Source organism: Mastigoproctus giganteus, chromosome 2 (genome assembly GCF_048544385.1).
Source record: "Mastigoproctus giganteus isolate SK-2022 chromosome 2, ASM4854438v1, whole genome shotgun sequence".
NCBI classification, from domain to species: domain Eukaryota; kingdom Metazoa; phylum Arthropoda; class Arachnida; order Uropygi; family Thelyphonidae; genus Mastigoproctus; species Mastigoproctus giganteus.
The window spans coordinates 193651630-193676764 of NC_143576.1; the positions used below are offsets into that span (position 1 = coordinate 193651630).

The 25135-nt window shown below is 35.4% G+C and overlaps 1 protein-coding gene across 2 annotated transcripts in view; it reads left to right on the top strand.

Annotated features, from left to right (window-relative positions):
* Window positions 1-25135, top strand: part of zetaCOP (COPI coat complex subunit zeta) — a 137248-nt gene that overhangs the window by 17986 nt on the left and 94127 nt on the right. For both annotated transcript variants that reach the window (XM_090368872.1, XM_090368873.1), the window contains one exon: window positions 22654-22722. In XM_090368872.1, coding sequence (XP_090224998.1) covers window positions 22654-22722 — 69 coding nt within the window. The remainder of the gene's footprint in view (window positions 1-22653; window positions 22723-25135) is intronic.

Consider the following 25135-nt stretch of genomic DNA (forward strand, 5'->3'; position numbering starts at 1 on the left):
TTCTCATTTTCCAATACCCTGAGTGTAGAACCACACAGTTGGTATGTTAGTCTGGGGTTACTGCTATCCACATGCAGTAGCTTGCATTTGTCAATGTTAAACTTCAGTCGCCACTTCTCAGCCCATCTGCCCAACTTTTCTAGATGCTGTAGCATACTACTGTCATTAACAACTTTGCTAACCTTTGTATTATCTGCAAACTTGGACATTAAGCCTGATATACATTCATCAATACCATTGATAAATACAGAAAAACAACAGTGGGTCCAACATTGAATCCTGGGGAGCTTCACTAATAACATTAGTCCATGTAGAGCAGTGTTTGTTGATTACCACTCTGTCTTCTTTCACTCAACCATCCCTTTATCCATAGCAGCAACTTGCCCTTAATGCCATTCTGCTCCAATTTGTACAGCAGTCTTTCATGTGCAACAGTGTTAAAAGCTTTCCTGAAATCCAAGTATACGAAAGAAAATTATTTTTTGCATCCATTTCCTTTGTGACCACATCATAGTATCCAATCAAGTTGGTCAGACAGGATTTCCCCTTAACAAACCCATGTTGTGTTTGGACTATAACTGCAGTCTTGTGCAGATGATCTTCCATTGCTTCTTTAACCAACAACTTCAATATTTTGCCCGGAACATAAGTTATACTAACAGGTCTGTAATTACTTGTGTCATCCTTTGATCTTCCTTTGTGAGTTGGAGATACATTTGCGCATCTCCAGTCTGTGAGGATTTCCAGGGATGCTCTCATAATTTTGGCTAAGGGTTTGCTTGCTTCCTTTAATATAACTGGATAGATCCCATCCTACCCAGTTGCTTTTGTTATGTTTAACTTCAACAATTTCTCCTTCACTTTGCTCTTAGTTATAACAAAATACATGATAAGGCAAAATAAAAAGGAAGCATGGTAAACCCTTGTTGATACTTCTGATATCAACAAGGGTTTGCCATGCTTCACGATTGCTGACCCATGGTGTATAGTTTACCACATAGTTACCAATAAGTTTCCAAGGGGAAATGTGGTAAATACCATTGATACCAGAACAGGGCAAAGAACATTTACCTGGGAGGAAACAGTAAATAACATACACCTGGGAGGAAACAGTAAATAACATACACCTGGGAGGAAACAGTATATAACATACTGGATATTCAATCTCTCACTCATGATTAGACTGAAATATGTATTGCAAATAAAAATATACAGCACAAATACTGAACTGCCATTTACTTCAGAGTAAATGTTTGCAGCAATTAAAAGAACCAGAGATAAAAAATGCCCAGCCCATGACCTCATAGAAATGATAAAAGAACTGGTGAAATATTTTCCACAATATCTGTTACAGATATATAACAACTGTGTGGATAAGGGAGTATTCCCAAGAACATGGAAACTGGCAAACTTCCATCTGATGCTAAAAAAAAATCCAGAGGAAACCCCCTAAATGAATCAAAATCATATAGGCCGATAGCCTTGTTACCAGTTCTGGGCAAGGTATTGGAACGGTTAATTCACCTCCATCTAGAAGCCGACTATGTAAATGCAAACCTTCAGTCGGACAAACAGTTTGGCTTCAAAACTGGATGTTCAACTGAAGATCCTATGAACTGTCTTATAATTGCAGCACAGAATATACTGGAAAAGTACTTGCTGGCTATATCAATTGACTTTGCTGGGGCCTTTGACACCCTCTGGTTGCATACTCAGGAGATAATACTATTCTGGAATTCCTCAAAACCTGTACAATGTATCCAAGACCACCTCATTAATAGACAGGTCACAGTAAAGACAAGTACAGGTTATCAGAGTATCATCTCTACAGTTACCTACCCCAGTGTTCAGTTCAGATTCCACCTTTTGGAACCTTGTCCTGGATGAATCCCTAGGAGTGAATATTGGCCATGTAGAGAAGGTCACTCGTGCATACGACCTTGTCTTGCTTGTCAAGGCAAACAGCAGAATCCGCCTTGAACATCAGGCAAACCGCGCTCTTAATATCTTGCACGACTGGGCAAAAACCCATAAGCTAATAATTTCTTAAACTAAAACTAAGTATGTTAATTAAAGGGCAGCTCTGCAGGCAACCACAGATAAAAATTTCTGGTAAAACAATAAAAGCCCTGCTGACGTAACTTAAATATTTGAGTCATGTTTGACCTCAAACTAACATTTTATCTACATCTCGTGTGTATTGCTAAGAAGGTAAGAAACTACACAGGAATGATGATGAGAATTAGCTGCAGCAACTGGCGACTGAAGAGGAGAACACTTGTATTTATCTACAAGGCACTCTTTCTCCCAGTCATAACCTATGGTTGGGGGTATATGGTATTACAGAGCCATCCTATACAAAAATAAAACTGGACTCGATACAGTGAATTATACTACTAACAATCATGAGGGTGTGCTGCACTGTCAGTACACCAGCTTTACAGGTCTTGGCAAGGGCACTTCTCATTGAATTAGAAGTTATAAGAAAGGGCCTTAATTATAGATTAAAGCGGCAGATCCCAACAAACATCTTAGGGAACACTTTGAACATTGAGACTGACCTCAACAAGAAAGGAAAAGGACACTAATCATACTCTCACAGCAGTGGCAGAGTAGGTGGGAACAGACACCTGAATGGAAAGTCACCAGGAGGTTCCTGCTCCAGCTAGACCTAGTCTTCTCCCTTCCTGGTTTTCCTCAGGACTTTGACACATTTTTGCTAATAAGGCATGCCCAAAAGAGACTGGCCTGTTAGAAAGTGTTATTAATGTTTATTAATATTTAATTACCTATTAAAGTTTATTAATATTCAATTAGTCAATGTTTATTAATATTTAATTAATTAAAGTTTATTAATATTTAATTAGTTATTAATGTGTATTATTAATGTATAATTATGTATATTTTATGGAATGATTGGTTCTTATTCAAGAGCGTGAAAATTTTTGTGCCCTAGTGTACATGTTTGTTATTTTGCTTTGGTGTATTGTGTGAGTGCTTGTATAAATGATAATTGTGTGCAATGACTATCGTTGCTTTGTTGGAGCTCTCTATCATGTCTGAGTTGTGATGGAGAGCTCTTGCCTGTCAGTTTGTTTTTCATTTTATGTTAAGATCAGTGATTGTCTGTTCAAGTCTGCACTCTGCAGCACTCTCACACCCACATTGTCAGACATGATGGGGAGCTCCTGCTTGGGTGTATGTTAGAACCATAAATGGCAGTATATGCTTGTTTGCAGTTTTTAGTCACATCCACTGCAGGTGTCATAGCTTGCATTGTTATGTTTTATAAAATCTTTTTTTTTTGTAACTTTTCTAGATATAATATATTTTCATCTTATGTATGTCATTATGTCATATTTTTACTTATTTATGTTATATGTGTCTATAATTTAATTGAAAAGATTTTGGGTGTCAGGTATACTCATATTGATAAAAATATTGTAGCTACTGACTTGAACATTAAATAATTTAATTTAAAAATAAAAATACATAGGTATTAGAATAAAAGAAACAATCCTATTATGAACATAAAAGATATTAACAGTGAATAAATAAAATCAAATAAAAGAAATAAAATAGGCAGTATAACAATTAAAAGTGATAAGAATAAATATACACAAAAAAGTAAATAGAATAAAAGCAATGAAATAAAATGACGTACAAAGAAGTTTTTGAAATGTCTCTTTATTCAACCTAGTCCGAGGCAATGACAACAGTAATTTTATATCCCAGAAGTTATGAAAACCAGACATATGAAAATATGTGCATCAAGCTTGGCGGACAAAAAAAAAAAAAAAAAAAAGAAAGGAAAAGGAAGAAGTGAGCTAATGTAGATCAACATTCCTCAGCTATTTGATCATCAGTCTCTGAATGCAACACATGCCGACTACTCATTCGACTATTTGCCCACTATCTCTCATCACTATCAGAATAACGGACATCCATAATAGGATGTATATGCAGTGTTCTCCCTAGAAAATTTTGCCAGCCTGGTGGCATTATGAGGTAGCTGGGTGGGGAAGTGTAATACTTCACAATATTATAAAATAATTTTTTGTTATTTATAAATGTGACTTAAGCGATCCAGAGCAAAAATTAATTGCATAATTTAACATTATATTGATTTAATGATAATTTGTTTAACAAGCATTGAAAAAATTTAATATTTGCTAGTGTTATATTTTTTAACTGAAAAATGAAAATTCCAACACATATTATAAACACACTAAATTTAACAAATAAGGTACTTTTTATTTAAAAAGTAGAATGTTTTAATAACAAAATTTAAAAAAATAATTTTATTAGAATTCGATGTAAAAAAAAAATAATGAAATATGTTTAAATCTAAATATTTAAATGTAATAGTAATAGAAACATGTGATGCAAGAAAGTAAGCATATGAGCTTATGTAGCATCAACCAAAAAAAAAAAAAAAAATTCACATGACCATTCCCTCTAAAAGTTTGTCCAGTTCCTCCTTGAATTTATATATATAGGCGCCTCCGTAGCCAGGTGGGAAGGAGCAGCAGTGCGTAGCACACGCTTCTTGATTAGACCGGGGTTCGAGCCCGTCACCACCAAATATGGAGAATGCGGAAAGGTCATGGAATGACCACCGTATATCCCGGAGCAATATGGCCTTAGTTGCTAATGCTCCTAAAAAAAAAAAAAAAAAACCTTGAATTTATTTAAGCTATCAACTTCCACAATGACAGATGGAATTTTGTTCTAGCAATTAACCAGACACTGGCTAAAGGCAAATTTCCACTCTACAACTGTCTCTCCTCAATTTGAATTTATGTCCCCTTAGGTTTGTAATCTGAGCAAGTGGAAGAATCTTATCAGAATTCAGCGTGCTCAACCCATTAAAGGCCTTATACACCTCAGTCAGATCACCTCGCAGGCGCCTAGTCTCCAGATGCACTGCAATTTCCAGAACTTAAGCCTTTCTTGGTAAGAGGAGCCCTTCATTCCCCTCAACAATCTTGTTGATCTTCTCAGTACTCGTTCCAGCAGCTCTACATCCTTCCTAAAATGAGGTCTCTAGGTCTGTACGCAGTACTCGTGGTGTGGCCTGACCATTGCCTTATACAAAGGGATAACACCTCCTTTCCTTGGCACCTCTGTAGCTAGGTGGGCAGGAGCGGCTACGGAACTTTCCCCCAGTCTGCCTCTAGTGTTCTCGCTGATCACATTCATTGTAGCGTTATCGCAGTGCCTTTGTTTAAGAAAGGTACTGCGATAACTTATAGGATAGGTTTAATCTGAAAAATATAAAATTTACCAGAGAAGCTGCATCTGCCGATGAGGAAAATCAGTGCTAATGGGACTTTTCCTCTTGCTCAGATTACTCACCTGAGGGGACAAATTCAAATTGAGGAAAGACAGTTGTAGAATAGATGTGTGGAAATTTGCCTTTAGCCAGCTGGTGGTTGATAGTTGAAAAAAACTTCCATCTGTCATAGTGAGGTCAACAACTTAAATAAGTTCGAGGCAGAACTAGACAAGCATTTGGAGTTTGAATGGATGGGTGAAATAGGAAGGTTTTTTTTTTTTTTTTGACTGATGCTATATAAGCTTGCTTTCTTGCATCTTATGCCTCCACTAATACTAATGCTAACCAATCTTAGGGTGGTATGCCAACCCAAGAAAGTACTTAAGTACGTGTAATCCAACAATGAAATAAGAAGTATGAGAAGGATCTGTCAGGCAGATATTCCATTCATATATGGAAGGGGTTTTCAATCTTTGTGGTACTGCAAACCAAATGATAATGAATTTGTTTCCCAGTGAATAAAACTAATTATTTTGACTATTGGAGGTGTCAATGGACCATCGGTATCCAATAATAGTTTCTCATGATGAGTGGATGTCAGATGTTTTGCAGAAATTAGTTTGTCCATTTTAGTTGTGTTAAAACCCCAATATATATATATTAATCAACAAAAATTGCAAAACTTTATTGAAATTTTGAAGTAACAACAGATTATAATGGATAAATTTTCACATTTTGTAAAATAGATGTATAAATATAAAAAAAAGTCAAAATAATGTTCTTTAAAAAAATACTTTAAAGAATACTTGTGTTGGCAGTTAATAGAACTTTTGTGCTTCTGCTAAGGAATGTAAGTAAATGGGAAATTTATTTGTAATATTTCATAAGCTTAATAATATGTAAGGTTAGTAATACTCTAAAGTTCAAGCTCAGCTACCACACACGAGCAAATTTTAAAATAATCACAACCCCTTGAGGGAGTTGTGAATCCAGTCTGAGAATCCCTCATGTATGGTATTGATTGTTTATAGATACCATTTGCATTTGAAGATGGCCTGCTACTATTGAAGCAAAAGTTAAGCATCTTAATGCTTTTTTTTTTTTGTTTGTAGCATGAAAAAATATCTGTATATTGTGCAGTTGTGAACTGAATGTTTCTCAAACACCTGCATGAAGAGATCTGAGGAAACATTTCACATTTTCTTACAAACCTCAGCTGCTACAGTGTCAGATAATGGATATTCTGAAATTTCTTTTAGCACAGTCTTTGTTGGTAAAGTTAAAAAATGTAATTGTTCATATAAAGGAAAGTAAAAATCTTTATATCTACATTGAACATGTTAGAAATAGCCCTCAAGGGAATTTCTTTTGTGTAAAGATATAGGGATCATCATCATTTTCGGAATGGGAAATCACCATTATTAATTACCTTTACATGTTAGGGCTGTGGTCGATGTCTCAACTTTCAGAGGGCAGATTCAGAGCAAGAAAGAGTGTGAGCAAGTTACCTTCCTCAAGGCTAGATAGGATACAAGACTTGATGGATTTAATCGTGCCTGTTCATATGATTTAGTTGGTTAGGCAGACAACTTGAGTAGTCAAGACCCGCTAATTTTCGTAAAGTTGAACAAATGCTAATAATTTATTGTGATTTTTCCTTGTAGTGGAGCTGCATTCTCATTATGGATTTAAAATAAACTTTAAAATACAACGAAAAGCCCCTATCAGGTTTCAGGACATCATCTCCCTTTACACTTATAATTACTCCCCATGCAAGGATTTAGGACAAAAGCTTGCTTTTTCCTTCGTCTCCCTACTAGATATATACTATTTCAACACCTTTCGAATTACATCTCACCCGGATGTAGCCGTTCCTGAAGAAAACCCCAGGTAAGAAAATTCTTGTCTTAAAATATATTTCTAAAATTTAATATTCCAAAAATAGCCTGTACTATCCGTTTTGGAAAAAAATCCACAAAGTTTATTTTAAATCTGTAATGAGAACACATCCACTACAATAAAAAATCACAATAAATTATAGCATTTGTCCAACTTTATGAAAATTAGCGGGTCTTGACTACTCAGGTTATCTGCCTAACTATCTAATAAAGTTTCGAGACATTAGGACCGCCATAATTTTTTTTACACTGTCATGATTTAGTTGTTGAAAGGGTGAGAGTGCACGCCTTTGTAACTGCTTGAGTTGCAGAAATTAATAATTGCATCTGGTGCAGAGATGGCTTGTCTTAGCTCTGAACAAACTGAAGTATTTTGTTTCAGCAAGATGGTGTACAACTTCATTTCACAACATTGGTTACTGTTTTCCTAAATGAGCAACTTCTTGATTGCTAGATTAGGCACTAGTGGTATGTTCAATTTATTCACCTGATATTATTCCCTCTTTAATTTTTCCTTTATGGATATACAAAAAATTAGGTTTGTATCATGACTACCAGCAGCTCTGGATATTTTGAATGAAAAAGATTGAAGGAAAAGATTATGAAGCATTTTGCAAATGCTCACTGCAGTGTGTTGTGAAATATGTGGCGCTGTTTGAAGCATCAGAAGTGGAGCCTATATCAAAATTTAATAGCTTGCAAAAAAACATCAGAAAGATATATTTTTTTTTTTTTTGCCTTACACTATATTGATTTTGAACTACTGTATTTTAGAAAGCACTAATGAAGGGACATTTGCTTTTGAGAGTATTTTGTCTACTCTGCAGTTAATGCATTCAAAGGGTGAAAATTTTTGATGAATGTGTCCTTTTTTTTCGGAGTTTTCCAAAGTATTTTTTCAAAATCAACATGGTGTTGGGTAAAATATGTTCATTTGTAGTTCCTGCATTTATTAGCCTCTGTCCTATTTTATAAATTTATACTTTCTATGGACTTGACTTGCTAAGGCTAGTCTCACTAATACGTATTTCTTGTTTGTGATGTCAAACATGGATTAATTGCAATTGCAGTTCCATGGATTAATTGCAATTGCAGTTCCATGGATTAATTGCAATTGCAGTTCCATATCACAATTGCAGGCCCCAGTAACATTGGAAATTGTGCCTGAATGTTGCAGGTAAACTGCTATTTGAAATTAAGCATAATTTTAATAAAAATCCATGAAGGAGTACTTTATATTTGCATGTACTTGTAATTTTGTGTTTCGAATGTTTTTTTTTTTCAACATTTTTATTCTTTGGGAAAGATTTTAGTACCGGTTTTGCAGTATATTTAATATAGACATATGTATCAATTCTCTTACAATAGTGCTATAATACTTCTTTTTGCTGTCCAGGTAGGTAATCAGGTGAGTACCTTCTATACAAGAAAGGACTCAAAATTGCCTACATTTAAAGCAAAATATAGCTATTGTTACTAGATCAGATTTAAGGTTTTGTTGCTTAAAAGCACAAAATTTATCATTTTGTAATAGATCACCTGGGTCAGTCATTGTGTAATAGAGCAAGCTTACAGTTGCAAGGTTACAAAGGGTATGCATATTCCCTTCCAGCGTCTATATATATATATCCCTGTTTTATGTCAAAACAAGCTCATAGAAGGCGCTGAACTTATTTTGTGCTTTCAGAATCTAGTGCCATAGACAATATCAACCACTGATTATCATGAAGTACATAACTTAGAACATGAACATCCATGCTGAGTTGCTTTGTGGTTTTTCCACCATCTTTAATAGTTTTTATATATATATATATATATATATATATATATATATATATATATATTTTTTTTTTATGTAAACCCCAAACACGAGAGGTGTTAGAACCTATAGTACTTAGTACCGTGCTTGGGTTGGAGGTTAAGAAGATGAAAGAAGATATTTGTTGTTGTTGTTTATTTGGTTTTTAGGAGCATTAGCAACTAAGGCCATATTGCTCCGGGATATGCGGTGGTCATACCCTGACCTTTCCGCATCCTCCGTATTTGGTGGTAACAGGCTCGAACCCCGGTCTAATCAAGAAGCGTGTGCTACGCACTGCTGCTTCTTCCCACCTGGCTACGGAGGCGCCAAGTGATATTGGACTTGAACTTCTGTAGACTGTAGTTTTCAGGAAATACATACGAAGGAAGGTTGTTCCAGAAAATAGCAGTTGAATGAATAAATGAGGAAGATGAAAAGTTCGTTCTGTGAGTTTGAAGTTGGACAGTAAATGGATGTTGGCTGGTGGCTGCATGTGTTCGGACTGTTTTGAAAGAGAGAGCAGGAATTATAGAAGCCAATTCAGAAGAACAGTGAACATGGAAATATCTGTAGAAGAGGCATGCAGCAGAAACTGTGAGACAACGAGTGGAGTGACTCTGTTAGAGATGAATCATTAATTAACCTAACTGCCCTCTTCTGAATGGAATCAAGAAGCCTGAGACAGGTTTTGGGACCACCACCCCAGATGTGGGAACAATATTGATTGGTAGGGCGGATTTCAGACTTCTACAGAGTGAACAGCAGTTTGGAAGAAAAGTAACGCCGAGAGCGAAAGAGAAAACCAAGTTTTTTAGATGCAGAGGAAGCAATATTTGTAATGTGCTTGTGCCAAGAGAGATTAGAAGTCAGGGTAAGCCCAAAAAGAGATATATTTTGCCTAAAAATCGGAGTGTCACCAAAGATAAGCATAGCAGCAGAAGAATCCTTTTTTCGAGATATAAGACAAGACTGAATTTTAGAAGGATTGAAATCAACTAAGTTGTCTTTGCCCCACTGGAGAATTACCTGAAGATCCGCATTTAAGCAATTGGTAGCAGAATTTCGAGAAGTTGAAGCTGATTGAGCAGGGTAAGGTTTCTCAAAATGGAAAGTGGAATGCAATGTGCTGTCATCGGCAAACCTATAGATAGGATTTCCTGTCAATGGAAGAAGGTCATTAATATACAAGAGGAAAAGAGTGGAGGAAAGAACTGAACCTTGGGGGACACCGGCATTAGTGGAGAAGTTAGAAGACAGAGAGCCATCACCCTCAGTGATTGGATAACCAGTTACAAAATACAGATGGCAAACCATAAGATGAAAGTTTGTTTAGAAGACATTTATGCCAAACATGATCGAAAGCCTTTGAGATATCAAAAGCAACTATTTGTGTTTCACTGAACCTTTCCATTGAATTAGTCCATAAATGGGTAATATAAGCCAGAATATCACCAGTGGATCGACTGACGGAAACCATACTGGCGATTGTTGATCAGATGGAAGGTTTCTAGGTAGTGTAAGAGTTGGCGGTTAATGGATTTCTCCATTACTTTAGAAAGAGTAGAAGTAATTGCAATGGGACGATAATTGGATGTGAGGGATTTGTCACCGTTTTTAGGAACTGGCTGGATATGAACAAATTTACAAGCAGAAGGAAAAACTCCTTTGGAATAAGAAAGTGAATAAAAGGCAGCAAAGAATAGGAGTAAGTTCAGGAGCACAGATTTTGAGAATAAGTGGAGAAATACCATCGGGACCTGGAGCTGTCTTAGCATCAAGATTCGTCAAAATCCTTCTGACATCCTTTTGATGGAAGACCACAGGAGGCATTGAATGGAGCGTGTTGGGAATGGAGGGAGGTGTTTTACCAAGATCATTAATACATGAGTTGGAAGAAAAATGGTATGCTAGCGGGTCAGCTTTATCCTTGGCTGAAGTGACAACAGAACCATCTGGTTTGGACAGAGGTGGGAGGAAAGATGGGCAAAAGTTGCGGCCAATAGCTTTGGCAAGAGACCAGAATGCTTGGCTACCATTAGGGCAAGAAGCAAGTTTTCTACTCTTAGCCTGTTCAAACTATAGTTTGGACTGATTAATAACTGCTTTACAATTGTTGCAAGCTTTGGTGTAGGCAGAAAATGAAGCTGAAGAATTAGAAACAAGCCAATTACGATATGCAACATTCTTCTCTTGATGAACAGCCTTAGCACATTTATTGGAAAACCAAGGTTTAGATAAAGGATGAGATTTTAAAGTGGAGTGTGGGATAAAGGATTCCATGCCTGCAAGAATAATTTCACTGACACAATCTGAGCAAACGTTGACATCAGAAGTTTTGAAACAGTAATCCGACCAAGGAAAAGAAGAAAAGAAATCTCGCAGGTCATCCCATTTTGCATTCTTGTAATGTCAAACAACACTAGGTTGGGAATAGCCACGAGATAAAGGCTCCATTGGAGAAGAGACAATCACCAAGTTGTGATCTGAAATGCCTAAAGGACCTCTCACTTCAACCTTGTACTTAGAAGGGTTGTTTGTGAGAAAAAGATCAAGCGTGTTGGCTGTATGATTAGGATTGTCCAGTATTCTTGTAGGTAAATGAACAATCTGTGCAAGGTCATTAGTAATTGCAAAAGCCTCAGCATCTCGAGTTGGACTGGAGAGAGTCAAGTTGCAAAGAGAGGAAGTCAAAGAGCTCCAAGTGATTAGTGGAGTTGGGAGAACGGTAGAGACAACAGATGAATTTGACACAATGAGGTAGAGAGATTTTAAGCCAGAGAAGATCGAAGAGAGGAGATTCCAAATTACCAAGTCTCTGACAGGGAATATCAGAACGGACATATGCACAAGTACCACCTTTGAGGCAAACGGAATCATACAACGAATAATTTGGGCATCTGAGATGACCAGTAGTTGAATCAACCGATAACTGAGATTCTGTCAGAAAAAGTACAATGGGTTTGGCAGACTGCAAGTGGAAATGGACATCGAGATTAGAATTGAGACCACTGATATTTGTGAAATGAATTAGGAAGTGTTTGGGAGGTTTAGATCTTTTCGCAGATAAGCTTGCTCTATTAGTTTGAAAATTCATGGTGTATTCAATAGTAAGAAAAAGTGGGTGGGACGTGCTGTATGAAGTAATGAAATTTTTGGATATGGCATATGCATGGTAAGAATATACCCAAATCCTTGACATAACGTGGCCTCGACAATGTCCCCTGCATACACACACACACACTACTCGGACTCCCTCCAGTCTGCCAGAGTAGACGTAGCAGGATTATACACTAGCTGATTCGGAAGCCTCTTAGAGAGTTACCAATAGGTTTGGTCCGGCGTACTAACTAGCGGCCGGCCTTTGAACACCGTTTTAGAGCTGTACCCTCGAAATATAAGGAATAATGAATCTCGCCACGATGTTCATCATAAACCTCAAAAGTCATCAATCATACTGCATGATGGGAAGGGTTTTTCCATAACTTAGAACATGGACATCCATGCTGAGTTGCCTTGTGGTTTTTCCACCATCTTTAATAGTTTTTATATAGATATATATATATATAACTATATAAATTACAATAAGGATTAAAAAAAAAAAAAAAAATATATATATATATATATATATACATATATACATTAAACCCTTGATTTAACGAACTAATAGGGGAGAAGGGGTATCCATTAATGCGAATTTCTTATTGTTCTTAATCTAAAAAAAAGCTTTAATACAATATACAGTATTGTACAATATTAAATTATAATAAAGAATATGTAATATTCTGTTGTAAATATAAAATGTTGCAATTTACCCTTTGATTTACGGATATCAGAAACAGTTTATTTTTTTATGCCGTAAATTTCATAAACACGTGCTACTGAGACACCTTGTTCTAATTTCTCAATTATCTCTAATTTCTGTGCCACATTTATGTTCACATGCTTTCTTTTAACTCCTTATCACTTGATGCCATTTTAAATTCTAAGGAATTGCAAAATTATTTAATAAATAAAGTCACAATTCAGAAATCAGAGAAACACTCTGGATATAACCTGACTGCATGATAGCTTGAGGCAGACTGAGACAGAAACAAAGTGAGTTAGTAGACATGCTGGTTAGTGTCCTGAATCACGTTCGGCTTGCAAGTCACTGCTTGCTCTTATCTGTAATCTGGGAAAACAACTATTTGAACGCGTTTTCAGAAAGAATAAAAAACAATTTCCTGAATTTGATTATAAAAATAAAAATAGGTAATTATTAAAACAATAATGGAAATAGGTAATTATTATTAATTTTTAATTGATAATAACACTGAAGTTTTGTATAACCTAAAAAAAATAATATCGTCGAGATTAATATGTACATTACTGTATTATTATTTGTCCGGTCTGTTAAATCCGAAATAATGTTATATCGGGGTCTTTTAAATCGAGGGACATATATATATGTGTATGTATTTCATGTTGTTTTGATGAGTCCATTTTCCAGTTCATAAACAAATGTTATAAATAATTTTTAATTGATTTTTGTTATCCTAATATCCCTAATATCCCAATATATTGTCAAGATTTTTGAAATCTGGATAATTGTTGTGGATAACATGTAGTCTTTACAATATGAATTTTAAATAAATTTTTTTTTAACTATTCCCTTTCTTTTTTACTTTGCTCATTGACTGTCAGCAGGGCCGACGCTTCTTGTGGCCCGAGGCACTAAGTTCTTTTGTGGCCACACTTTAACAATACCCGAGGCCAAAAAAAAAAAAAAAAAACTTTCATATATAAATGTGATAAAAAAAAACCCAATTATTCTTACCGATCTGTTTAAACACAAACGTTGTAATACTGCGAAATATAAAGAAGCGTACTGAACTAAACTGTGTTGCAACAGCCCGTGAGGGTATGATGAACAGCCACTCTTGTGGGTCATCACGTGGTCAGCGAATCAACTTCCATTGCCATGTTTTGTGACCAGCATCCGCTGCTCTTTCACAAGTAGCCTCCTCATTTCACATCACGATGCTGGGTGAATACCATAAATTTGGACCCCCCTACTGGAACCAAGCTGTGGGGAGCCCAACAATAATAAAGTATAATACACAAATAAGTACAACAAATTAGTATAATTACTAATTTTATTACAAAAACAATATCAAAAATTGTGTTACAAAAATATTATAGAAACATTTACATCTTGTTTGTCAGCAGTATATAATAACAGGTACATTATGAAATAACAATGCAATAGCTAAATTATGAGTTCATACAATTTATTTGCATAAATATTTTTCCCTTGGATTTCTTTACCTTGGCTAAAATGTCTATTAAATCATTTTAATTAATGCTATTTACTAGTTCAGATTCAATAAATAACAATGACAAATTGCTCATTTTATCTTGAATTGAGCTATTCCTCAAATAGTTTTTTACTCATTTGAGAACAGCCAATGACTGTTCCCAGCTTGTTGTTACTCGACCGACCTGGCATTATTAAAAATATTTTTTATATCGTTTTAACTTCGGGAAATGTAGATCTTAATACATTGTTAATGATATGCATTTCATTCATATTATTTCCTCCTTTAAACAGCTAGTGTATAATCTTGTTACCTCTACTCTGCCAGATAGTGACTGGAGGGAGTCCGAGTAGTGTGAATGCAGGGGGCATTGTCGAGGCCACGTTATGTCAAGGATCTAGGTATATTCTTACTATGTGTACGCCATACCCAAAAATTTCATTACTTCATACAGCATGTCCCACCCACCTTTTCTTACTATAGAATACACCATGAATTGTCAAGTTAATAGAGCAAGCTTATCTGCGAAAAGATCTAAACCTTCCAAAACACTTCCTAATTCATTTCACAAATATACGTGGTCTCAATTCTGATCTCAACGATGTCCACTTGCAGTCTGCCAAACCCCATGTACTTTTTCTGACAGAATTTCAGTTATCGGTTGATTCAACTACTGCTCATCTCAGATGCCCAAATTATTTGCTGTATGATTCCTTTCGCCTCAAAGGTGGTACATGTGCATATGTCCATTCTGATATTCCCTGTCAGAGACTTGACAATTTGGAATCTCCTCTCTTCGATCTTCTCTGGCTTAAAATCTCCCTACCTCATTGTGTCAAATTCATCTGTTGTCTCTACCGTTCTCCCAACTCCACTAATTACTTGGAGCTCTTTGACTTCCTCTCTTTGCAACTTGATTTTCTCCAGTCCAACTTACCTAACAGTGAGGTAATTTTCCTTGGCGATTTTAATGGTCACAACTCTAGCTGGCTTCCGTTTTCTAGTCACACCGACCCAGCTGGTCGAGATGCTGAGGCTTTTGCAATTACTAATGATCTTGCACAGATTGTTCATTTACCTACAAGAATACCGGACAATCCTAATCATACAGACAACACACTTGATCTTTTTCTCACAAACAACCCTTCTAAGTACGCAGTTGAAGTGAGAGGTCCTTTAGGCACTTCAGATCACAACTTGGTGATTGTCTCTTCTCCAATGGAGCCTTTATCTCGTGGCTATTCCCAACCTTGTGTTTTTTGGCATTACAAGAATGCAAAATGGGATGACCTGCAAGATTTCATTTCTTCTTTTCCTTGGTCGGATTACTGTTTCAAAACTTCTGATGTCAACATTTGCTCAGATTGTGTCAGTGAAATTATTCTTGCAGGAATGGAATCCTTTATCCCACACTCCAATTTAAAATCTCGTCCTTTGTCTAAACCTTGGTTTTCCAATAAATGTGCCAAGGCTGTTCAAGAGAAGAACTTTGCATATCGTAATTGGCTTGTTTCTAATTCTTCAGTTTCATTTTCTGCCTACACCAAAGCTCGCAACAATTGTAAAGCAGTTATTAATCAGTCTAAACTAGAGTTTGAACATGCTAAGAGTAGAAAACTTGCTTCTTGCCCTAATGGTAGCCGAGCATTCTTGTCTCTTGCCAAAGCTATTGGCTGCAACTTTTGCCCATCTCTGCTCCCACTTCTGTCCAAACCAGATGGTTCTGTTGTCACTTCAGCGAAGGATAAAGCTTACCTGCTAGCATCCCATTTTTCTTCCAACTCACATATTAATGATCTTGGTAAAACACCTCCCACCATTCCCAACACGCTCCATTCAATGCCTATTGTGGTCTTCCGTCAAAAGGATGTCAGAAGGATTTTGACGAATCTTGATGCTAAGAAAGCTCCAGGTCCCGATGGTATTTCTCCACTTGTTCTCAAAACCTGTGCTCCTGAACTTACTCCCATTCTGTGCCGCCTTTTTTTCACTTTCTTATTCCAAAGATGTTTTTCCTTCTGCTTGGAAATTTGCTCACATCCAGCCAATTCCAAAAAATGGTGACAATTCCCTCCCATCCAATTATCATCCCATTGCAATTACTTCTACTCTTTCTAAAGTAATGGAGAAATCAATTAACAGCCAACTCTTAAAACTACCTAGAAATCTTCCGTCTGATCAATGATCGCCAGTATGGATTCCGTCAGTGTCGATCCACAGGTGATATTCTGGCTTATGTTACCCATTTATTGACTAATTCAATGGAAAGGTTTGGTGAAACAAGTAGTTGCTCTTGACATCTCAAAGGCTTTCGATCGTGTTTGGCATAAAGGTCTTCTAAACAAGCTTCCATCTTATGCAACTGTTTTTAGTAATTTGTTATCCAGTTTTCTCTCTGATCGCTCACTGAGGGTGATGGTAGATGGTTCTCTGTCTTCTAACTTCTCCACTAATGCCGGTGTCCTCCAAGGTTCAGTTCTTTCCCCCACTCTTTTCCTCTTGTATATTAATGACCTTCTTCCATTGACAGGAAATCCTATCCATAGTTTTGCCGATGATAGCACATTGCATTCCACTTTCCATTTTCAGAAACCTTGCCTTGCTCAATCAGCTTCAACTTCTCGAAAATCTGCTACCAATTCCTTAAATGCGGATCTTCAGGTAATCCTCAAGTGGGGCAAAGACAACTTAGTTGATTTCACTCCTTCTAAAATTCAGTCTTGTCTTATATCTCGCAAAAAGGATTCTTCTGCCCCTATGCTTATCTTTGGTGACACTCAGATTTCTAGGCAAAATATATCTCTTTTTGGAATTATCCTGACTTCTAATCTCTCTTGGCACAAGCACATTGCAAATATTGCTCCCTCTGCATCTAAAAACTTGGTTTTTTGCTCTCGCTCTTGGTGTTACATTTCTTCCAAACAGCTGCTCATTCTGTATAAATCCCAAATCCGCCGTACCATGGAATATTTTTCCCACATCTGGGGTGGTGCCCCCAAAACCTCTCTCATGCTTCTTGATTCCATTCCGAAGAGGGCAGTTAGGTTAATTAATGATTCATCTCTAACAGAGTCTCTCCACTCAATGTCTCATAGACGTACTGCTTCTGCTGCATGCCTCTTCTACAGATACTTCCATGGGCACTGTTCTTCTGAATTGGCTTCTATAATTCCCGCTCTCTCTTTCAAAACAGTCTGAACACGTGCAGCCACTAGCCAACATCCATTTACTGTCCAACTTCAAACTCACAGAACGAACTTTTCATCTTCCTCGTTTATTCATTCAACTGCTGTTTTCTGGAACAACTTTCCTTCGTACGTATTTCCTGAAAATTACAGTCTACGGAAGTTCAAGTCCAATGTCAACAAATATCTTCTTTCGTCTTCTCAACCTTCAACCCAAGCACGGTACTAAGTACTATAGGTTCTAATACCTCTCGTGTTTGTGGTTTATATTAAAAAATATATATATATAATGAACATAAAATTTTGATAACTTCACCTTTAAACTTTTCCAAGTCAATGTCATTTTTATATATCCTTATTAATTTATCAATATTAGTGTTTAATTCAGTATCATCTAAATAAAGATTTATAAATATTTTAAAAATATCTAAAATACTGGTGTTTACTTTTGTTCATGTATTTATTTCAGCAATTAATCTATCACAAACAACATTGAATTTATTGATAATAAACATTTCTTTCCCTTCTAAAATTACTTCATTATCTCTCATTGACAAGCACATAGTCTTTCTTTTTTTAATTTGGCTTATTTGTCTTTGTGTTGCCATTCGTCAGTTAATAATTTACCTTCTCTTTCAGTAATATTAAAATCATTTCTAATATGCAAAATATATCTGTGTAATGATTTCAAAAGATCAGAACCATGCAAAAAATTTATTGCCAGGATCTTGTAATGATTTACTTGTTTTATTTAAGCTATTTAATATTTTATCCCAGAGAACAGTAAGTAATGCAGTTTCATACTCAAATTTTTTTTTTTTTTATTAATTTAGTGCATTCTAGATGTGCTACTGATCTTTCATGTTCACTTGTTTGTAAATTAATTAAGGTTCTTTTGTTAATTTTTAACCATTTCGAAGAGCTGAGATAGCATCAGCCCTAGCAGACCATCTTGTATTGCTTAAATTTTTCAGTGCTAGGGAATTTCTTCCTAAATTTAAGACATTCCATCTTCTTGGGTCAGTAGAAAATAAATTATATTTATTTTTGTATAAAGTGGAAAAATTCGTTGCAGTAGAAAGAAATTCAGCTGCATTAGTTCAGATTAAATTTATAGAGCGACTAGTACACGGTACATAAAATGAACTATGTTGCTTCAATCTGGTTTGGGCTCCTGAATACTTTCCTGCCATATTAGAAGCATTACCGTAACTTTGTCCTCTGCAGTTTGTAATACCAATTGATAAACCTACTACTCTTTTTAATATATTTTTTTATATATATTCAGCATTGTGAAGTTCTATAGGAAGGAAACCTAAAAATCTTTCTTTGATGATACCATCTTCTGGCATGTATCTTATAATAAACACTAATTGATCAATGTGGCTAATGTCAGGGGTTGAATCAATAATAATAAAAAAATATTTTTCTTGTTGAATTTCAGAAGCCATCACCTTTTCAACTTTTTCTGCCATCAATTCTATAAATTCGTCACGTTTTATGTGAAAGGTAAAAAAAGGTTTTGCTGGTCCCACAATTAGCATACATCTCTATGTGATTTCTTAAAAAAATATCATATTTACTCAAATATTCTAGGCAACTTAAGTAATTACCACTACGTTCCATTTAAATTTTGTCGTTACTACCCCTAAATCCTAAACTAAGTTTACTCAAAAGCTGAATTTACTCAGTTTTTACTGAATTTACTCAGAATTTACTGAGTTTACTCAAAAGAATTATTGCTACTGTTCAAGTAGCAATAATTCTTTTTAAAATATCTCGCCAATAATTTTCTTCAGACTGAATTTGTTTCATTAGTTCCATGTCAATATAACCCAAAATTGAGCGTCATAGCATTAATGTGATCCGATGAAAAAGACCGTTCCACTTGGATTTGTCACAGGCATTAGTGAGAAATATTTTCAGAATTGTTTCAATATTCGGAAATGTCGATTTAAGTCCATCATTAATAATATTGTACATATACTCAATATTTGAAACATTTTCTTCTTTGGAATAGTTGCTGCTATTTATGATTAATGCCTTTTTAAATATTAATATATCATTGTTTTAATTGATTTAATTCCCGCTTCATTTAATTTGTCGTTTATTGACAATTCCAGATTTTAAATTCAAATGAGGTTATAGTAACATAGCTTAAAAGTCATATAACCGATATTGATTCAATATGAAAAATTAACACTTGAATCAATTCATATTTAAAGAGCAAGAAAACAAAAAGCTTTCAATAAGGGAAACATATGCCAGTCACAATAGATAACTAAACATTACATAGATATGATATTTAAATTTTCTGTTACAACAGAATTAAAATTTGTTAAACTACAACACAACTTTCAGGGAGATAGATGCAGACCTATATTTACTTCAGTGTGTGTGCACTCCTACATATCACACTTTAACTTGGCACATCAACAATTAAACTAAATGTTACAATTTTCAGATCTCAGTTTATATAGATTCTCAAATTCATAGGTGGTTCAATTAAAATAGTTTCTGTAGAAAGAATAAAATTTCCATATAACAAACTGATTTCGAGAGACCTAGATAGGCATTGTTTGCACCTCTGGCCTTTAGGCAACGGAGCTACTGCTCTAGAAAGCACAAATTAAGAGCTAAAAGGATTAACATTCCACAATTTCATAACACATTTACAACCGCCTCTCCCACATACTGTACCGAGAAGTCGCACTGGTCAGCTGCTTTATTGTGTTCATAGCCAGTGGAAAAGATTAAGGCATATTCCCAGTGCGGATAATACGCCATGGCCAACCTGTTACACACCCTATTAGAGAATTAGAAGAGAGTGATTTTCCTTTATTCTGGAAATTAATCTGTTCTTTCAGAGAAATGAGTCGCACTTTCAGTAAATTTCACCTGTCTCTGTTTACAAGTGTGTCCTAGTTTAGATCAGAGCGTTAAAAAAAGAAATCGCTTTAAAAATTAGAGAATACAGAGGCCCTGTTAGGCCACCCTCTGTTGTGAAGCCCGATGCTATTGCCTCATGTGCCTATTTATAAGTTCTGACCCTGACTGTCAGAAAAATTCTGTTTTATCAAAAATTAAGTTGTAAAATGATATTTAATTTGATGAGCATTGTCATAATTTGTAACACTATTTCCTAACTCTATAAGTTGCTTAGGATTTATTTACTACAAGGTTCAGAATAATGTATATTTTTTCAAAGAATCATACCCATATCTGTAACAAAAATCGTGATGTAAATTTTTGAGTATTTTTCAGTACTCTTCAGCTTTTTTTCTTATAATATTGTTTAACAATTAATGCAATCCATTGATATAATATTTCCTTCTGTGATCATTAAATACAAGAATGATATACTGTCTGCTACAAAGAATGTTAATTTTGGAAAGTTACTTAGAAATCTGGGTTACAAAGCTACCACAGAAGAATCTTCAGAAAAATTAAACAATGAATGACTCCTCCCAAGAAATTTACTATAATATCTGTTTCATGCAAAATAATTGCCTTAATTTATAATATCTGCATGACAGATTTAAGAAAACTAAACTCTGTTTGCTCCTGTATATGCATCAAGTGAAGCTTCTGGTGGGCAGTTATTAAACAATACAGGGTCTAATTGGGCAGCTGACCAGTGATAGCTTTACTTCGTGACATACATTTGTTTGTCAGTATTAAAGTTAGAATAAACAGAGTAGAGTTGTGCCCCTGTATCCGCTGATTCAGTTACCCGCGGTTAACCACGGGAAAAAAAAAAATGAAAAACCTAACACGTACTACTCGCGTGTCCAATACAATGTTTCCCTTTATTTTTTACGATGTCAATTTTAAATCGAATAGCTTCCCTTTATTTTTACGATGTTGTGTGTGGTTTGGCCACCATCATTATTTATTTAGTTCTTTAGAGATTTAACGGATGCACAGTTTTCAAACTTTTGAATAATTTCAAGTTTTTGTTTAATTTGAAAGCACAACGCTTGCGTTTGCCTATCATTTTTGCGATTTCTAAACAAAAAAAAAAAAAAAAAAAAATCCGGCACCCCTGATGTAAATAACGAAACAAAATTTGTCCTTTTGCAGTGCGACGGAACACAACGATACAGCAGGGGGTGCAAGATAACAGGTACACTAATCTCCCAATGATGACTTATAATGCCGGTTCTTGTCGCTCATTTACGACTTGCAAAATATCTGTTTATACGTTATTTGGAACTGTTTACCAACAACACTCCTGGACTGTCAGTTTTGTATACAATTGTGCCCCCCGTATCCACTGATTCAGTTACCCTATTCTAGTTATTACTTGAATTTTATGATTTCTGTTTTTTTTTTTTTTTTTTTTGTTTTTTTTTTAATTTGGAGTCTTGAAGTGTCCCGGTTAATAAACCAATCCCAGTAAATCGAGAGTCTACTGTACTTTATTATTACCGTATTTAATGTTGGTAATGTCTTACTGTGTGTTTAATTTATCATTTAAACTTTATTATATGTATGCATGTACAAGAAAATCACGTTATATAAGGGGTCAGCAGGTGTTCGCTTATATCCGTGGTTTCAGCCATCCATGGTAGGTCTTGGAACGTATCCCCTGCGGATACGGGGGCTTACTGTATAGGGCTGTTGAACCTGTATACAAAAGCAGAAGACCAGTGGCTCATTGACATTTATGCTGCAGGGATCAAATGTCTTAAGTTTCTAAGGGGGTTTCATCCCACACCAGTATATCTGTCAGCTGTGCTCATAAGGCACTCTGAAAACATTGCGCATATCCTAATGCAAAGATGGCATATGAATTGGTGCTGCAAGTAATGTGATTTTTTGTAAGAAAAACTGGGCACCAGTTTAAACAGTTTTTTTTTTTTTTTTTTTTTTTTTTTTAATGTATATAAAGTAATGTTATTTTAGTTTCTTATATTAGTTGAGGACTGGCTGGTGATTCTGTGGTAACCTACATGAACACGTCATATACACATTGAATGATTGCGTCTGTACATTTTCACAAAAAAATGTGTGGCCCGTTGTCAGCTGTTACACTGGTGTGTTGTCTGCACTGAAGCTGCAAACTCAACTCTTCTGCCCGTAAAAAAATTCAATTAATTTATTTGTTTCTTTTTGAACACATCATAATTTATTACAGTAATTTGATTTATGTGTGGGTACTTTCCTGTTCTTTACATTAATTTTCTTTTAGGAACCCTCATTATATGCTATTAAAGTTATTCTTATTATGGACAATGATGGAAATAGAATTTTATCCAAGGCAAGTTGCTCCTTTTATTTAATCAGTATTAACAAATATAAAGTTATAGAATTCTTATAGTACCATGATAATAGACTAAATATAAAAATAGCGAAATGCTTAAAGTGCGGTACTCACCTTGAATATAATCTGCAATAGTTTTATGAAAAGACTGATGGCTAAATATAAGGTGGAATGGTTAAGTTAAAGCATTAAGGTGGGATGAGATTTAATTTAATGGAATTTTAAAATAAGCGCAAGGAAGCAGAAGTGCACTACTCCGTCCCTGGTTGTCATAAAGTAGAAAATAGTTAATCTGGAACATAAAAGAATTGATATTGCCAATAGTCGTGACGACAGACTTTCGTTAAGTTATAACGTCTTCAGTTGGCGGTGTTAAATGAGAAGTAACGCGTGCTGTATTTTAAGGAATTTTCTATACTCTCATGATGCTCTTTGGGACACGTGGGAATCTCAGATGTGAGAGATTCCAAGCCGAGGAAAGGTGAAAGGGAAGTTTTGCATTTAGGATGTTGAGATTAGTATTGTATCAAAACCATTTGATAATGAGGGCTTCATATTGAAGAATTTTGTGGCTGGTTTTAAGTCTTATAATGGTGATAGCGGAGTCAATTAAAGGAGTGTAATTGTGGGTTTGGGCATGAATTGTGAGTTCTGTACTAGGCTTGTCCCGATCAAAGACTATTATAGTGGTAGTACGTGCGAGTGTTGGAGGTTTTGGTAGAACCAAACTTGGTAGTCGTACTGCCAATATAACAGGCATCACAGTTTGGTTGATATTTAATCAAGTAAATTATATTGTTCAAATCGTTGGTTGGGTATTTGTGTGTATCTTTGTAAGTGTTGAATAAGGATCCGAGTTTATTATAAGCTGAAAAAATGAGGGAGATATCAGTACCTGTAAACACACGGTGGAATTGTCCGGCAAGTTCATTATGATACGGGAGGATGATGTGTATATTTGCGTTGTTGGTGGGTTTTGGTGGATTGTTAATTTTACTTTTGGCGGTGGAAATAGTGTGTTGAATGAGTTGGGTTGGGTAGTTCCTAGCTGTAAATTTTTCTGTGAGGTATTGAAGTTCATTGGTTAAGTCATTTTGTGAGGTGCTATATTTGAGGGCGTTATGTATTTGGTTGTATAAAACCGCCTTTTTTGTGCAGAGGGGGTGGTGCGAAGCAAAATGTAGGTATTTGCCTGTATGTGTATTTTTTCTGAAAATCTTTGTGCCTAGTTTGGTACCTGTTTTGTAAACAGTGAGGTTGAGAAAATTAATTTGGTTGTTGGTTTCAATTTCAAGAGTGAGTTTTAACCTATCATGTATTGAATTAAATTTTAAAAAGAGATTGTCTATAGTGGACCTATTGCCTATTATGAGTATGTCATCAGTGTAACGGGTGTATAATTTTATTTCTGGGGGGAAGGGTTGTAGGATTTGGTTCTCTATTGTGGCTAGGTAAATTTCTGACAGGGGGGCAGAGATACCTAAACCCATGGGTAAACCGGAATATTTGTTGGAAAATTTTATTATTGAATCTGAAATATCGGGTGTCTAGTAAAAGTGAAGTGAGTTCAAGGATGTTATTAATAGAAAGAGGTACGTTTAAGCGGATAAAGGTGACACGATTGTCATCATAGACAAAAACACTTACACTCAGAAAATGGAACAAATTTTAGCCGATCAAAACACACATAAAATTGATAACGATCATAACATCACCAAACTTAAAAATAAACTAGATTTAATCTTAAGAAAACTCAGACAAAATAAAGAAATCAATTTATACACACTGCAACAGATAGGAATCCGCAACAACATCCTTCCTCACATGTTTGGCATCACCAAACTACACAAACTTGGCCACCCATTAAGACCAATTATCTCTTTCAGTAAGTCAGCTTTTGCAAATCTATCCACCTACTTAGTTAAAATTATATCCCCTCTTACCAGATTCTCAGAATTCAAAATCAGCAACACCAATCAGGCCTTTCAGAAAATAAGCAATACTACAATTTCTAATGGAGATATCCTAGCATCATTTGACGTAATATCTCTATATAATAACGTGCATATCCCATACACTTTACAGGTTTTACGGAAATTCTTAACAACAGATAACACTTTGACTAAACGTACCTCTCTTTCTATTAATAACATCCTTGAACTCACTTCACTTTTACTAGATGCCCGATATTTCAAATTCAATAATAAAATTTTCCAACAAATATTCGGTTTACCCATGGGTTTAGGTATCTCCGCCCCCCCCTGTCAGAAATTTACCTAGCCACAATAGAGAACCAAATCCTACAACCCTTCCCCCCAGAAATAAAATTATACACCTGTTACGCTGATGACATACTCATAATAGGCAATAGGTCCACTATAGACAATCTCTTTTTAAAATTTAATTCAAT